General features: G+C 46.5%; 1 protein-coding gene across 1 annotated transcript in view; it reads right to left on the minus strand.

Moving 5' to 3' along the window:
• The window catches only part of spata20 (spermatogenesis associated 20), a 72497-nt gene that overhangs the window by 45462 nt on the left and 9330 nt on the right, over positions 1 to 17705 (minus strand). Inside the window, exons 12-13 of the mRNA XM_083634621.1 lie at positions 16878 to 17046; positions 8784 to 8992 (exon numbers count right to left, since the gene is read on the minus strand). Of these exons, the coding sequence (XP_083490747.1) occupies positions 8784 to 8992; positions 16878 to 17046 (378 nt within the window). The remainder of the gene's footprint in view (positions 1 to 8783; positions 8993 to 16877; positions 17047 to 17705) is intronic.

The following is a 17705-nucleotide window of genomic DNA, read 5'->3' on the forward strand; positions in this document are numbered from 1 at the left end:
ATATATATAGTACACTATAGTATACTATATATATAGTATTATATATATTTTTTCTTTCTTTTTTTCGCAAACACATTCACCATGCTATAACACTGGTGTGTGTGTGTGTGTGTGTGTGTGTGTGTGTGTGTGTGTGTGTGTGTGTGTGTGTGTGTGTGTGTGTGTGTGTGTTTGTGTGTTTCTGTTTTGGTTTGTTTGTTTAGTTTGCTTTTGTTTTTTGTCTGAGTTTGTTCGTTTTTGTGTGTTGGTGGTGAAAAGAAAAAGGGAGAAAAGAAAACTGTACATTCTAAGTTGCATAATTTATCATTATTGTTCTTGTAAAAAAAATGAAAAATATGATTGTATGACTATGTACCAATAATGTACAACTGTACCTTGCCTTGCAATACAAAATTAATCTGGGGGGAAAAAAGAAGGAAAATGCTTTGACTCACACACACACACACTTTGGCAGGCCTGTACAGTGTCGAGTGGCAGTGCGGTGGGGTAATCCGTCTTGCACTGACAGGCTACGCTGCGGGGACAGGCGTCCACACTGCAGCGGCTGTAGCGTCACTAATGGGCTTCAACCCTCGGCAGTGCCACCTCCATAATGGCACAGTCAGTCCCCTCAGACGAGAAGCTACCTCTCACACGTCAGCTCCCACAAACACACACAGATGCAGGTGTGTGGTGGCGGCGCACTAACGCACGCACGCGCACGCACACACCTGTCATCTCTAATCTGTCAACAGCCCGCAACGAGAATAACTATTAGCTTTTTCCCTTCCCCCCCCTCCCATATCGCGCTCCTGTCGGAGCTATTTTCACCATGCTATCTGTCACAGGCTACTGAGTGTGAGGGTGTGTTTGTTTGTTTTGTGTCTGTATGGGTTTTTGTGTGTGTCCTATATCTGTGTGGAGAAAATACAGATCTGTGCTAGAACCTGGGACATCGACAGTACACTGACTTTGTCTTTGTCAACGCATTTCAAGTGTAATCGCTTGACAAGCCTTATCTGTTATAGTCCGTTATTGTCTTTTGTTTCGCAGTGAATCACGCAGGTTGGAGGAGCCCACCACAAAAATCTACTACATCTTAGAGAGAAAGACTGCAGACTGCCTGCCTGGCCTTCTTGACCACGAAAATGATGGATCAAATGCTTGACAAAGTTACAGACTCAGTGAATGAACACAGCCTGGCCATTGCAAGATAGGTGTCACACTCACAGACAGTCTAAAAAATATGGGCCGCGCGGATATGGGCGTGTTTGGACTCCCATATTTTGATGCCTAGTGTGGGCGTCGCCATCTTGTGGTTCTTGCGCAGCTCGCTCGAGACGGCAAGAGACCGGGGATCTGGTCACAGGGTCTGTGATCGCAAGCTACACGATAACTGGACAGGTGACCTGTCAATCATGCCCAAACACAACGTCAACACAACGTCTTTTCTGTCGTCTATTTCACTCTAATGTGTGAGTTATAAAAATGTACCGCCGTACAGTTGTTATGAAAGGTGAAATTAGCTACATATAGACCAAAACCATGTTTTGAACCAGGCTGTAAGCATGTTTAATCCTGTTGTAAAGATGGGCATTTTAACCTGAGGGTCTTGTGGGAATTGACTCGCTTTTGGAGCCAGCCTCAAGTGGCCATTCGAGGAACTACAGCTTCCTCTGTCAAAGCCTGAGCTTGCCGCCTGGTCACACTACACTGCCTAAGAGAGGTGGAAAACAAGACATTCTTACTTAACACTGTTAGCTTAATGCGTCCTGCGAGCTGGAGAGAGATTACTGTCAAAACTGGGAAATAGAATTGTGTGTCAGGTGAAAGATGTGCCTGGTCCTTTGTAATCATAACATGATGATTGTACTTGGGTTTCAATCCCATTCCTGGATTCACAGAAGAGTTGGGTTTGATTACACAACTGAGTTTGAACTGAATTGAATGATAGAAATATAGAAAGGAGCCATCTAGTAAGGATGCCTCCTGGTCCCCCTCCCCATTTTTTCAGGCACATCCAGCTGGGAGGAGACCACGGGGCAGACCGAGGACCAGGTGGAGTGACTGAGACTCCATCTCCACACATCCAGCTGGGAGACCACGGGGCAGACCGAGGACCAGGTGGAGTGACTCCATCTCCACACATCCAGCTGGGAGACCACGGGGCAGACCGAGGACCAGGTGGAGTGACTTCATCTCCACACTGGCCTGGGAACACCTTGGGTTCCCACAGTCAGAGCTGGCAGAGGTGGACGGGGGAGTTTCATATCCCTCCGTTGCTCCCTTTTGCTCATATCCACCCTTCCCTCGCACCCTCCCTCTGGTGGAACCGTAGCAGTACGCTGCGGCTGGGATCAACGGGGATATACAGGAGCAGCTTCCATCCTGTTCAGCTCTGGATCAATCAATGGCTTGAAGGATGTCAGATAGGAGCGAGATGGACATATGAATGATTACCATGCGTCATTCCTTCCCATTCACAATCAGCCTGCTAGAGCCGTAGCAATGTGTTGATGTCAGCAGACTGGTTGCAGTAGGAGCCTAGGTCCTGTAGCTATCCATCTAAGCTAGCTATACACCCATCGCTCAACTTGTTTAAGCTGTAACGATATGCTGCAAGGCTAGCTGTAATCCTTCACCTAACCATCCATCCATATCGCTCTTCTTCCCTTCATCTTTTAACCCTTTTGCACCATAGAAAGCAGCCTCAATCCCTTCATCATTTTCTACAACTAATGCTGACTAGTGTAAGGTCAGCATTAGCTGTAGAAAATGAAAATGAAATATCGTATTTAAAGCAATTTCACAGTTTTAGAGCAATTTCAGAGTTGGCATGAAGTTGGCGTAAAATCACAGCTTTTGCTGCTCACTCTTGTCTCCACAATCATTAGGTGGAAAACCGTCTTAATGAGCTGTCTTAATGATGCAGTCTTTTTCTTATCTTGATCGCTACGACAAAATCAAACATGTTTCATATTATCTTAACTCTTTAGTTGTGTGATGGTTAACAATGCAATTTATAATGCTACACTGTCAACAGCCACTGTCTGTCTTTGGCTGCCATCCGCATCTGTACTAGTCAGTGATTTGACAAAGCGCTACAGACAGGCAATAGTTAATATGGCGATGCCGGCAGGGGGGGGGGGGGAGCGCAAGTCGCAGCTCCGTTGGACTGTCAAACTGGTGGAGAAACGGGCAGAGCTGTGTGGATAGAACGAGAGTCTATCTCACATGTGTCAAACTCAAGGCCCGGGGGCCAAGACCGGCACGGCACCTGATTTTCTGTGGCCCGCGAGAGTTTACTTCTTCACATGCACTGAAAAAACCTACCAACTCTCTCCTGCAGATCCTGCACGAGTCTGTAAATGTGTGCTGCTGAGTGATTCTGATGTGAGCATTTTGACTCATGACTTGAGAGAGCTCAGCGACTGAGCTCAGAAGCATGACATCATGTGACTTGTATGTAGAATTCAAAAAAGAACTCAAACTGGAAAATTATCTGCTGTATGTAAACCAAAGGCATAGACATGCAATCTGTAACTTCAGGGTTAATAACACCAGAATCCCCAAGGTTGTTGGTAGATATAAAGGACTGCATAGAAGTATGAGGATCTGTAACCTCTGTAGTGACAACTGTGTGGGAGACGAGTATCATTTTGTTTGAATGCAAGAATGTAATTATTTTGGATTTCAGAGAGTTATATTTACCCAGATATTATTTAACTCGTCCATCTATGTTTAAACTGATCTTACTACTACAATCAGACAGACAAAAAGTCATGTGTAAATTAGGTGCTTTTTTGAAGAATGTCCTGCCTCTGTTTAAATGACATAATGCACTAGCCATGCCGTGTGCCATTGTATATTGTTTTTGTATGTTTTGTTTGTGCTCCATACCATGTGATCATGGTCAATGAGTCACATTAAATAAATGTAATAAATAAATGAAAGAAATTGCTGTTCAATGTGTTTTGTCATCTCTTACCCGGCACGGTATCACCAGATTATTATAGATAAGTCAAATTCCTCGTTTGTAATAAAATTACTTACCGCGGCTGTAGAAAATGGTCCATAATGGCCCACCATCAGGCCTGTTCTTGGGGCAATTGACGCCCACCAACCAACAGGCAACGACGTAGCCAACAACGTAATGATGATGACACCGCCGTGACATCATCGATGATGATGTCAGAGTTCACCTGTGAGGTCATCAGCGATGTCAGACGGTCTAGGCTGACTGTGATGGCAGACGTGACTTTATGAGGTCACCGATGATGTCATACCTCCCCGGACGTTGTGACATCACCAACGATGTCATACATCGAATGTGGGGGGGTGTTGTTCTGCTATGATATGCTATGATATGTATTGGTCCTATGGTCCCTTTCTGCAATCTGTAAGCTCTGTACACTGCTTCTGCCTTTCTCCTATCTGCCTGATATTTCATTAAAGCTTGAAAGACATCTCTGTGGTTCTAACCGATCACTGCCGGTGAGCCCTTACATAAGATCCGGCAACTTCACACAAGGCAAGCACCCAAACTTCCCTACAAACAACACAGTCTTCCACATAGCCAACCTCGAGTTCCCTTTCCGGAAAGACCCCTGCATCCACTTATCCAACACTCTGCTGGATGGGGAGGTGGTCATTGACAAAGTGAATGGCCAGCCCGTTCCCCGCTACCTGATCTACGATATCATCAAATTCAATGGACTGCCTGTTGGCCAGTGTGATTTCAGTACCCGGTTGTTGTGCATAGAAAAGGAGATAATTTCTCCCCGGACGAAAAAGATGAAGACTGGACAGATTGACAAGACCCAGGAGCCCTTCAGTGTCCGAAACAAAGACTTATTTGACCTTCATGCAGCACGCAAGCTACTGGAAGGCAGCTTCACGTCACAGGTCAGCCACAAAGTCGACGGGCTTATCTTCCACCCGTGCGGGCCATACAAGCCCGGGAGATGCAATGATATCCTCAAGTGGAAGCCCCCCAGCCACAACTCTGTAGACTTCCGCCTCAAGATCACCAAAGAGGGAGGAGAAGGGCTGCTCCCCCAGACTGTCGCCTGGCTGTACGTGGGCCGGTATGACAGGTCCTTTGCACAGATGAAGGTCACTAAGGAGCTGAAACGGTATGACAACAAGATCATCGAGTGCACCTTCGTCAGCAACAGCTGGGTGTTCATGAGGCGGAGGGTAGACAAGAGTTTCCCCAACTCCTACGAGACGGCCATGGCTGTGTGTGACAGCATCCAGCATCCCGTCACTAAGGAAATGCTTTTGGAGTCTCTACCGCAGCACCCAGGGAGTGCAAAACGGAAACACTCCCCGGACCCAGACACTGAGCTAATGTCCCCTCCTCCCCCTCTGAAGAAACCCAACTGGGCCATCCCGTAGGCCCGTAGGGGGAGATAATCTAGACTTGCAGTGTATATATTATCCACGCCCCACCGCCCCAGCCACATCATCCTCTCCACAGAACCCGACACATTGAAAGGCTTTTCTTACCTAGGCTATTCTTTTATTTTCTTGTGTCAACCATTTTATGTGAAGCACTTTGAATTGCCCCTGTGTATGAAATGTGCTATACAAATAAACACGACGACTACGAAGGACTGAAGATCGTTGTCTTTGTAAATATACTTTAATAATAATAATAATAAATTTATTTTATATAGCGCTTTTCAAGAACTCAGTCGCTTTACAGAATACATGGGTCAAACATAAAACATAACAGAGACAGACATAAAACACAAACAAACAACAAAAGGAAAGGAAGGGGGGGGGGGGGTTGGCCATGGCAACCAGAGAGCAGCGGCAGCCAAACACGCCAGCGTTCACTCAACCGGAGCAGGGCCAACCTCTGAACATAAAACATAACAGAGACAGACATAAAACACAGACAAACAACAAAAAGAAAGGAAGGAGAGGGTAGGACTGTGCGTGCATGTCCATGTATGTGGGCCCAAGAGTCATTGGAGTTATAGTTATAGTCATATAGAGTTATATAGAGCAGGGTGGATGGAGTGGGCCTCAGGCTGCAGAGCAGGGTGGATGGAGTGGGCCCCAGCCCCAGGCCACGGCTAGCAGAGCAGGATGGTGAAAGCCCCAGGCGACAGCTAGCAGAGCAGGATGGTGAAAGCCCCAGGCGACAGCTAGCAGAGCAGGATGGTGGAAGCCCCAGGCGACAGCTAGCAGAGCAGGATGGTGGAAGCCCCAGGCCAGCAGCTAGCAGAGCTGGATGGTGGAAGCCCCAGGCCAACAGCTAGCAGAGCTGGATGGTGGAAGCCCCAGGCCAACAGCTAGCAAAGCTGGATGGTGGGTGGTGAAGGCCCCAGGCCAACAGCTAGCAGAGCTGGATGGTGGAAGCCCCAGGCCAACAGCTAGCAAAGCTGGATGGTGGGTGGTGAAGGCCCCAGGCCACAGCTAGCAGAGCTGGATGGTGGACGGTGGGTGGTGAAGGCCCCAGGCCACAGCTAGCAGAGCTGGATGGTGGATGGTGGAGTTTAATGGTGCATGTTTTACATCAGAAATTCTTTGCGTTCCTGCTTTTCAGTTTCTTGAAGTGAGTCAAAAATCTTTTAAACGTAACCACTGCCTGTAACACTGAGCCATTGCCAGCTCTCTGTCCATGTCCACTCCGGGCACAGGGACCACTGGTAGATCCGCCGCCAGCAGGGCTACCATCAAAAGACAAATGGGTCGTCTTTCTGCCCGAGGGCCTACAGGCGCACGTGCGGTTGGCTGCTGGGGTGAAACTCCACCCAGGTTCAAAGTTCTTGTAGTTGTGTCTTTATAGATCAGATCAGAACTCCCACAGGGTAACAGGCTTTGCACGGGGTTCCAGCAGTGCATGTCCACAACCGGCAGGGGGCGCTGGCTGGTCGGAGACGGAGCACGGAGGTGGCCCCTTATCTGGAGGGTACACGGAGGGAGAGCGCCCCCTATACCTGGCGGGTACACCGAGGGAGCCCATCCTGTACCTGGCGGGTACACTGAGGGAGCCCCTCCTCTACCTGGGCAGTACACTAAGGGAGCCGGGCCCCTACCTGGGACGTACACAACCCGTCCCCTCCCTGGGGGGCACACTGAAGGAGCCCTTACCTTACCTGGGCAGTACACTAAGGGAGCCCTTACCTTACCTGGGGGGCACACTAAGGGAGCCGGGCCCCTACCTGGGGGGTACATTGAGGGAGCCGGGCCCCTACCTGGGAGGTAGGTACACTGAGGGAGCCCCTCCCATACCTGTGGGGTACACTGAGGGAGCCGGTCCCATACATGGGGTGTGCCCTGAGGGAGCCAGTCACGTACCTGGGGGGTACTCCGACAGAGCCCGTACCTTACCTGGGGGGTACAGTGAGGGAGGCCGTACCTTACCTGGGGGGTACACTGAGGGAACCCGTCCCCTCCCTGCGTGGTACACTGAGGGAACCCGTCCCCTCCCTGCGTGGTACACTGAGGGAACCCGTCCCCTCCCTGCGGGGTACACTGAGGGAACCCGTCCCCTCCCTGCGGGGTACACTGAGGGAACCCGTAAGCTCCCTGCGTGGTACACTGAGGGAACCCGTCACGTACCTTGGGGGTACACTGAGGGAACCCGTCCCCTCCCTGCGTGGTACACTGAGGGAACCCATCCCCTCCCTGAGGGGTACACTGAGGGCGCCCGTCCAGTACCTGGACTGAGGGAGCCCAGTCCATGCATGGGCTGAGGATGCCTGCCTCTGTCCAGAGGTCTAGAAGATCAACAGAGGTGTCTACCTCTACTGTCTGGATGTCCTGTTCTGGAGATCCGGCAGGGCCTGCTGCTTGTAAAGCAGAGATCCTGCTCGAAGGACCAGACTGTTCTGAAGGGACTGCAAAGGACTGTATATGTTGATGTTCTGAAGGGACTGCAAAGGACTGTATCAGTTGATTCTCGGTAGTTAGCTGGCGCTCGCCCCAGGTGTCGGTCAAAACACAAGTCGAAGGGGAGGTCTCTGAGTCACTGTGGGCTGGTAGGCTGGTGCTTGTCATCGGGTCGTTGTGGGCTGGTAGACTGGTGCTCGTCATCAATAAAAGCTTAAAGACATCTCCGTGATTGTAGAACAGAGGGAAATCCGCGCTTCAGCTGACGAACTGCGCCCAACCGGTGCTTCTCAGAAAAGGGGACTGAGTGAAGGGGACATCTCCGTGATTCTCTGATCGATCACCTGCGGCGGAAGTTTGGGTGCTTGCCTTGTGTGAAGTTGCCGGATCTTAGGTAAGGGCTCACGGGCAGTGATCGGTTAGAACCACAGAGATGTCGTTCAAGCTTTAATGAAATATCAGGCAGATAGGAGCAAGGCAGAAGCAGTGTACAGAGCTTACAGACACCTTTTATACCCCCCCACATTTGATGTATGACATCATTGGTGATGTCACAAGGTATGACATCATCGGTGACCTCATAAAGTCACGTCTGCCATCACAGTCAGCCTAGACCGTCTGACATCGCTGATGACCTCACAGGTGAACTCTGACATCATCATCGATGATGTCACGGCGGTGTCATCATCATTACGTCATTGGCTACGTCGTTGCCTGTTGGTTCGTGGGCGTCAATTGCCCCAAGAACAGGCCTGATGGTGGGCCATTATGGACCATTTTCTACAGTGGCTATTAAAGTGAATCTTGCATTACAATTCAAAATGATATCTTCTTCACTGATCATTATCTTTAGTTATTTTTATATTGTAAAGCACTTTGTGACTGTAAGTGTAAGATGATCTATCCATACTTCCAATCCATTCTTCCATCTCTCCATACATCCATCCCTCCCTCACCCTCTTTGAGTTGTAAAAGTACGGTGGTGTCGCTGGGGTCGCTGTGGAAGTAGCCTCCGCCTTGGCCGTCCCAGAAGATCACGTCCTGCCTCAGCTGCAGCTCCTCGGCCCACTGCAGCCACTCCGTCTGCAGCGTGGCCTCGTACAGGTCCAGCAAGCCGCGAACCACGAAGGCATAGTCGTCCAGGAAGCCGGAGATAGGTGAAGATCTGGAGGAGGACACAGAGGGAAAAGAAGAGCAATGAGAAGAGGAAGAAGAGAGAATGAGGACATTTTTGATCAGGAATTCTTTGATGGACCCATGCGGGTAGTGTTGACATGAGCGAGTGTTCGTGAACTAGTTCAGCTTGTTGTCATTTTTCCCTTCACATTTATAGGCCGAATGCTTGTTTATCCCCCCTGAGGGAAAACAAACGATGGTTATTTCATCTGCAAAGTATAGAAACCCAGAGGAATTTGCTATAAGTGACACTACAAAAAGTTTGGAGGAATTAATAAGGAGGTTATGGGAGCTGCTGCATTTTGGTTTAAATGGTGCGATGTAATAATGTCACGTGCACTGTAGTTTCTCTGTATTTTCATGTGGGATTGTTCCCTTGCCTTCTTGTTTCTCTGAAGTGCCTGTCAAGGCATCAGACACACACACACACACACACACACACACACACACACACACACACACACACACACACACACACACACACACACACACACACACACTTGTGCACAGAGTGTTTGAAGTTTCAAGTGAAGCAGTACAGTCATACCAATCTGGCTAGAGTTGGACCATCCCACCTCCTTCTAGCATCGGTGTGCCACCTCTGCCTCCATCTACCTCTCCTCTTTAACTTCCAAAGTCTCTTACCTCATCCTCTTTTCTCGCTTTTCACACCTCCACTGCCTACGTTCTGTTTTTACAGTCACTTTGCACCTCTCTCCGTCTTTCCTCACCTCCAACCAATATCTACTTCAGTCTACAGCGTCTCTCTACCCACACCTCCCGTATAGCAGCACCATCATTCATAACACACAGCCCGTCGTCACATTTAAATGAGGGTTATTCTTCAGTGGACTGTGGCTGACCCAGGGAAGACAGACGTCACGTGCCCTTTCCCCAGCTCTACTTACCTCACCACCACCACCACCACCACCACCACCACCACCACCACCCAAACACCACCACCACCCAAACACACATCAAACCCAAATCTGTCTCCTAGATCCCACGCTCGCTACCACTTCCTCCACCGTTCCAACTCCAAAGCCCCTCCCCGCCACCCCACTCCCACGTTGGCACCCCGTCTGAGTGAGTGTGGGCGTACGTACGGCGACAGGGAGGCAGATAGCACCGTGTTGGGAGAGCGAGGCGGACGGACGGATGGAGATAGCGATGGGTTGCGGAGAGAACGAGAACGAGAGGAGACTTTGGAGGAGATGAAGTGTCTGAGGGCTTTTGGGAGGTCACAGGGAGGTGAGAAGTCCAATCTACGCCCTATTCTCCCAGACAGACAGACAGACAGACATACATACGGCGTCTGAGTCATAGCCCGTCGTGCATTTCACAGACGATGATGTAGCAGAATCCAATGTCAGCCGAAAATAGAAAATTGTAAAAAAAAAAGCAGAAAAATGTTCAACAGCATGGTAAAAAGAAAATCTGAGTAAAAGAGCTTTGGAAACTGCCTTGAATTGCTCGCCAATCATCTGTTTGATTTGGAGAACTTGCTTGCGTTTTTGCACAGGCAAAAGTTCTCTCTGTCTCTACTTCCTTTGCTTGTCAGTTATGTTTTGGATGGACACGTCAACTACATTTTGGTCTTTAAAAAAGACTCACCAAAGCCTTTCCTCACTAAAGCTGTGTTCACACAGAGATATTTATTTTTCTCTCTGTCGCTCGATTCAACCCTTTGGAATCGCTCTGTTTAAATCGCTCGTCAACAGGCACAATAATTGTCGCAATGTCATGATATTTGTCCACTACGAGCCACCGTAGTTGTTTACAAGCTAAGCCTATCAGCGTGCTACTAACGCGAGCTCTATACCGGTAGTACAGACTTCACTTCATGTCAGCTGTCAGCCTGTCAATCAGCTGTCAATGCGGTTTGTTGCCACACAATAAACCAGCGGTTTGTTCCAAGCCAGTGTGATCCTTGACTCGCTCTCACACGGCAGCCAATCAGAGTTGAACAGCGAGCGACTGATGCCAGCGTAATTTCGCTCGAGTTGGGATATTTCATCTCGGGCGACGAGCGAATTCTCTCCCTGTCGCTCTGTCTCTGTCGCTCGGACGCCCAGCGATTTTTCTCCCGGGCGAATATACGCTCAATCGCTCCTTTGCATTGACTTTGTATGTAAACTCGATGCCAGCGGAAAAACTTTAATAGGTCGGTGTGAACGCAGCTTAACACCCACTAACGACGACTCACCAAAGCCTTTCGGAATCACTCAACAGCCTTTTCATTCACACCTTTAATTGGGCGTGTCAAATGAGCCACCTCCCCGAGACAGAAGGAAAAAAGCATGGTCAGTCTAGCGTCTCACAGCACAGTTTCATGATAATAGCTTCATAATGGCTCTCTCATTATACCAGGTGCCTCGCTTCCCCCTGAACAAGCCTTGGAGGTGGAAGCCCGTCGAGACCATCTGGGTCACATGGACAGTACATCGAGTCCCATCATTACAACAGCGGTGACCTTTGCGTCAGGTTGTAAATGAACGCGCTTGCTCGTACTCGAAAAATGTACCGTCGAAGTTAATGTTCTGTGCGATCGCATGTGAAACAACAAATAATCTCAGGGAGAAAAATGGTAAGGGCGAGAGAGGGGAGGTAGAGAGAGAGCGGAAACTCGAGACTGAAAACAGAGAGAGACGCGCGGAGAGATGTCCCCGCTGGACTCATTAATCAGGACACATTGCCGGTGTTTGCTTTCCTGGGACAATGTGGAGGAGGCCCGAGGAATTTGTCTCATACATTCCTGTATTTCTCATCTAATTGCTCTTTCTGCGCCGGCCCATGTACTGAAGGCCAATACTTTATCTCCTATGTTCTCCTGCCATCTCTAAAGGCCACAGGATCCACTCCAAAGGCAGTGTTTTGAGGAAAGGTCTATGCTTCCCACTGTGAAACAGGGTGGTGTTGCAAAAGAGCTCACCTTTCCCTGGATCAATAAAATGTGAAAAATACAAGCGCAATTTTGCTCATTTTGCTTGGGGCTAGCAGTATTTATTAATAGATATTTTGCTTATGCTGTTATTAACCAAGATACTACCTCATACTGTATGGCAATCTCGGTCTCACTACAAAGCCAGTATTGCCCAAGAAAGATGCTTATCTTTCATAACCTGAAGAATGGCTGCCTGCCTCCCTATGATTTTCCATCTACACTGACTTAATACACATGTGGAGAAGCAGGGAAGCAGCACACTCTTACATCCTCAACCAAACCTCATATTTTTACATCAGTGGTCCTTGAACTTTTTGAATCAAGTACCACCTTTGATCAATGCAAACCATCCAAGTAGTACCAATGAGCGGTATGAGTGCACATGTAGGGCATGCAAAAGAGATGGACATATCTTTTGCATCTCTTTCTCTCTCTCTAAATATACATTATATATATACACACACACACACACACACACACACACACACACACACACACACACACACACACACACACACACACACACACACATATATACATACATGTACATTAGGGCTGTGAATCTTCACTGGCCTCACGATTCGATTCGATTCGATTATGACTATCGATGCATCTCGATGCATCTTAAATCGATGCATCACTTTTTTTCCCCAATACAAGATTTATTTTTTCTCACTTTCTTTTTTCTCACTGTGTGGCTACTTTTAAAATAAAAGTGCATTTGGAATTGTATTGTATTATGATCCAAATAAACAACTGCATGTACTTCCATTATATTTTATTTGATTATTAAAAAAAAAAGAAAAAAATTGTAATCGATTGACATTTGTGAATCGATGCAGAATCGTGCACGTCCGCATTGCGATGCATCTTATAATCAATTATTTTTGACACCCCTAATGTACGTACATACATATATATATATATATATACATGTATATATATATATATATATATTAGGGCTGCACAATATATCGTTTCAGCATCGTCATCGCAATGTGCACATGCGCAATAGTCACATCGCAGAGCATGCAATGTCAAGTAAGGTAAATTAACTGATAACATACAGTAATGCATGCCCTCTCTGTGACGTTCTAAGCTCTTTTCCTACTAACTATAGTACTTTTACTCACTTAGGATCCTGCAACTCACCATGTCTGTGGCTAAAAACTAGGGATGGGCATCGAATTTCGAATTTTCGAATAATCGTTGTTATTATCAAGGTCGACTTTTATTATTGAAATTCGAAATTCGAAAAAAAAAAAAAAAAAAAACCCTTTTTTTTTTTAGTGAAATGTTGCATTGTCTCCCCTGATTCTAAGTATAGTCAAATCGCTTGGTTTGAGCAAGTAAAACAATTTTTATAAGCATTTTAAGCAAGGTTTATGGAAAAATGAATGGCGGATGAAATCCCATGAAGAGGGAGAGGGGGTGACTTTGGCACCCCTTTGGCACTCAGACCTGAGCCTACTAAATATTTAATGAACCACTCATGATTGTCAAAACTGTTTTTTATTTTCGAAAATGTCAATGTCATGTAACATGTTCTTTACTTCAGTGGTGCAATGCTTGTTTGAGCTAAAAATCCACAGCAGAAGCTTTTTATATTAATTAATAAAGCCGTAGACTTAGAATCAGGGGAGACAATGCAACATTTCACTCACAAAAAAAAAAAAAAAAAAAAAAAAAAAAATTACATTTTTATTTTTATTTTCGAATTTCGAATTAAATTCGAATTTGGCCAGCGAATTTCGAATAGTGTTTTTGCTAGAAATGCCCATCCCTACTAAAAACACACTAACTTCCTACTAGGGATGGGCATTTCTAGCAAAAACACTATTCGAAATTCGCTGGCCAAATTCGAATTTAATTCGAAATTCGAAAAAAAAAAAAAAAATGTAAAAAAAAATTTTTTTTTTTTTTGTGAGTGAAATGTTGCATTGTCTCCCCTGATTCTAAGTCTACGGCTTTATTAATTAATATAAAAAGCTTCTGCTGTGGATTTTTAGCTCAAACAAGCATTGCACCACTGAAGTAAAGAACATGTTACATGACATTGACATTTTCGAAAATAAAAAACAGTTTTGACAATCATGAGTGGTTCATTAAATATTTAGTAGGCTCAGGTCTGAGTGCCAAAGGGGTGCCAAAGTCACCCCCTCTCCCTCTTCATGGGATTTCATCCGCCATTCATTTTTCCATAAACCTTGCTTAAAATGCTTATAAAAATTGTTTTACTTGCTCAAACCAAGCGATTTGACTATACTTAGAATCAGGGGAGACAATGCAACATTTCACTCAAAAAAAAAAAAAAAAAAAAAAAAAAAAAAAAAAAATCGAATTTCGAATTTCAATAATAAAAGTCGACCTTGATAATAACAACGATTATTCGAAAATTCGAAATTCGATGCCCATCCCTACTTCCTACTACGTCAACCGCGCACGTTACCCACTAGGCCACCTTCTTAAATGAGCAAGGCTTGATAGACCTATTCAAGACTTTTGGAGAAAATTCCTGTATTTTTTCATATCGCAATATATATCGCAGAATAAAAAAATATTGCAATGTCAGTTTTTTTTTTATATATTTATATATATATATATACACACACACACACACACACACACACACACACATAACGTGAGTCTATCTGGGGGACCATGAGATGAAATCCACCACTGCCTATGCAGTTCTTCTCAGGCCTTCCCCTCAGGTCTCTGAGGGAAGCAGTAGTACTCTAAATCATCCAATGCCAAGCTAACCACGGGCCATAGAACATCTACTCCACACTTCTATAGCTTATTAACCCAGTTAGTCACAGCACCGACCATTCCTCTGGAGAAATGAGCTCACAGCCTGTGTGTCTGCCGGGCATGACAGAGTCATTTGGCCATCTATGGAAACCCAAAGCAGGCTTTGGAAAAGGGCCTTGGTAAGCATTCTTACTGCTGACACCATCCTGAATTTGACAAGTATGAATGAGAGAGAAGCTGTGGAACAAGGCCAGCGTGTTTAGGCACGAGTGTGCATCTGTGCTCATGTGTATTCAAAACGGTGTGTGTGTGTGTGTGTGTGTGTGTGTGTGTGTGTGTGTGTGTGTGTGTGTGTGTGTGTGGTTTCATCATGTGTGTTGTGGGACTCCTGGCATCTTTTCCTGCTGATTCGGTGGCATTGCACATTAACAGTAACTAGGGCACAGCACTGGCCAAGGCAATAGTACGGGAACACCTGGAGTAGGGGGGTGTTGTACAATCAACAAGAGACTGTGTGTGTGTGTGTGTGTGTGTGTGTGTGTGTGTGTGTGTGTGTGTGTGTGTGTGTGTGTGTGTGTGAAGACAGCAGATACCGCGAAGGCCGCCAGGATCCCACTAACGTTATTGTACTGTACTTCTTGACAAGACACACAGCCTACGCTGCCTCTGATTGGCTTGCCCTGATATTCTTACCCTAACCTCAACCAATCCTAGCGCAAGACACACAGCCTATGTTGCCTCTGATTGGCTTGCCCTGATATTCTTACCCCAACCTCAACTACTGAACTACTTTTTCTGCATAGCTTGTAGTTTCCTAAACTACATTTCAACTACGGTACTTCCATGGTGAAGTAGTTGTTGGTAGAGTAGCTTTCTAAGCTATGCTTTTCGAAGTAGCTCCCCGAACACTGGCTGTTGTTCAAACGACACATTTCTTTGTCTTTTTCTTAACGAGTGTTAATGAGCCATAGCAGCTTGCTGGGTGAAGTCTCTGCAGGCAGGCGAACAGGGATCTCTCGACAAAGTCCTCCTCTACATCTAAATTCCCCCTTAAACACAGTTTACCAGATGGCTTTCCTTTTTTGAGACTTCCAACAATATTCACACACACTCTCCGCTGCTACTACTACACCACCGGTTACTTTGTTAGGTATAGTGATCACAATTGTCCAACACTACTGTTAGTTCAAGGAACATTTGACTCCATTGTGAATGACATTCTGAAATGTTTGGATATTGTTGATTTCCCTATTGCGATAAATCAAGTGTCACATTATTGAGGTATGAACAGTAGAAGATAAAGTCCTGCTAACAGTCTTGCTAACAGGCGCATGATTCATTGTTCAGCTCTAGAAACTAGAAAATGTGACCATTATGTCCATAAATTCACCCTGGATGGTGTAATTGAGCTGACAATGTCCTTCTCCCATTCATTGTCAGGGGACAAGGTCAAGAGAGCCTTCACTCACTTGTTCTAGTTTTAGGGGGAACTTGTTTTATGTCCAAAAATTAAAACTTAAGTGTCCCAGGAAACCCTTATGAGTTCAATTTTGGAGGGAAGATTATATGCTTACTTGACAACACAGTGGTATTCAGTGACATTGGTTCAACACTAAAGGTCCTTACACACCGAGCACGTTTTTTTCGTGCGATTAATTCGCACGTCAATAATATTTTCCGAACCTATATCAGTCAATGCAACCGTACACACCAACGGCGAAGTTTCGCCGAGCGTTATTGCGGTGTTTATTTTTTCGAACCACGGTCGATTTTTTAGAAGTTCGCTTGACGTGTACACATTTGTGGCTGTGATTGACAGGTGGGTCAAAACTCGCATCGCAATTTCGTGCCGTATATTCGCATCGCTCTTGATGTGTAAGGACCTTAATTGTAAAATTTTATATATATATGTATATGTATAATAGTATATATATGTATATATATATATGTGTGTGTGTGTGTGTGTGTGTGTGTGTGTGTGTGTGTGTGTGTGTGTGTGTGTGTGTATGTGTGTATGTACTGTATGTATGTATGTATATATATATATATACATACATACACACACACACACACACACACACCTACACACACACACACACACACACACACACACATAACGTGAGTCTATCTGTGGGGGACCATGACATGAAATGATTAAAAGGTCTTCTCTCCTTACGTCTGTTCCACCTCGGTCTCATTTTGGGGGTAACAGGATCGGAAGATGGTCTGTCGCTCAGCCTCCCATAGGCGCTCCTTCAGGAACTTGGCAGCCTCCACCGCTCTCTCCAGCAGGGCCTTGTCCCCCAGCACTCCCCCGACGCGAGCAAAGCCCGACAGCATCAGACCTGAAGAGGGTGGGAGGAGGTGAGCGGCTCTTAAATGAATGTGAGTTTGCTTTCAAACCTCCTCTCTCCTCAGGGCTCCAATATGTGGCAGCGCCGCAGTCCTGCCTTGATTATTCCCACGCTTTGAAGTTTCCCCGCTGTCTCCCTCCCTCCCTCCCTCCTCCTCCTCCTCCTCTCGCTCTCCTCTTCCCTCTATCCATCCCTCCTTCCCTCCCTCCCTCCTCCTCCTCCTCCTCCTCCTCCTCCTCCTCTCGCTCTCCTCTTCCCTCTATCCATCCCTCCTTCCCTCCATCCCTCCTTCCCTCTCGTCCTCTTTCATGTAGCGTATCAAAGCCGAGGCGAGTGCACAGCCGGGCGAGTGCACCGCCCGCGCTTCAAAGTGTTGCTGCGAAGGACAGCTGATTAATGGCGGGGTTTCTTCATTAGAGAGGAAAAGGAGACTCGCGCGTCTAATTGGAAAGTTCGCAGGATCGCAGCGCTTCATTACCTCAATAACACACTCTGTCTTAAGACGTCAGACAGGGAAGGAGCGTTTGTAGGTATATGTGTGCGCGTGTGTGTGTGTGTGTGTGTGTGTGTGTGATAGGCTTTTTGCTCGTTATTAATTAGATTGATACAATATGCTGGACAAACAGTGCTGGGGACGGTCCAAGTTTGCA

Source organism: Poromitra crassiceps (assembly GCF_964638095.1).
Source record: "Poromitra crassiceps genome assembly, chromosome: 4".
NCBI classification, from domain to species: domain Eukaryota; kingdom Metazoa; phylum Chordata; class Actinopteri; order Beryciformes; family Melamphaidae; genus Poromitra; species Poromitra crassiceps.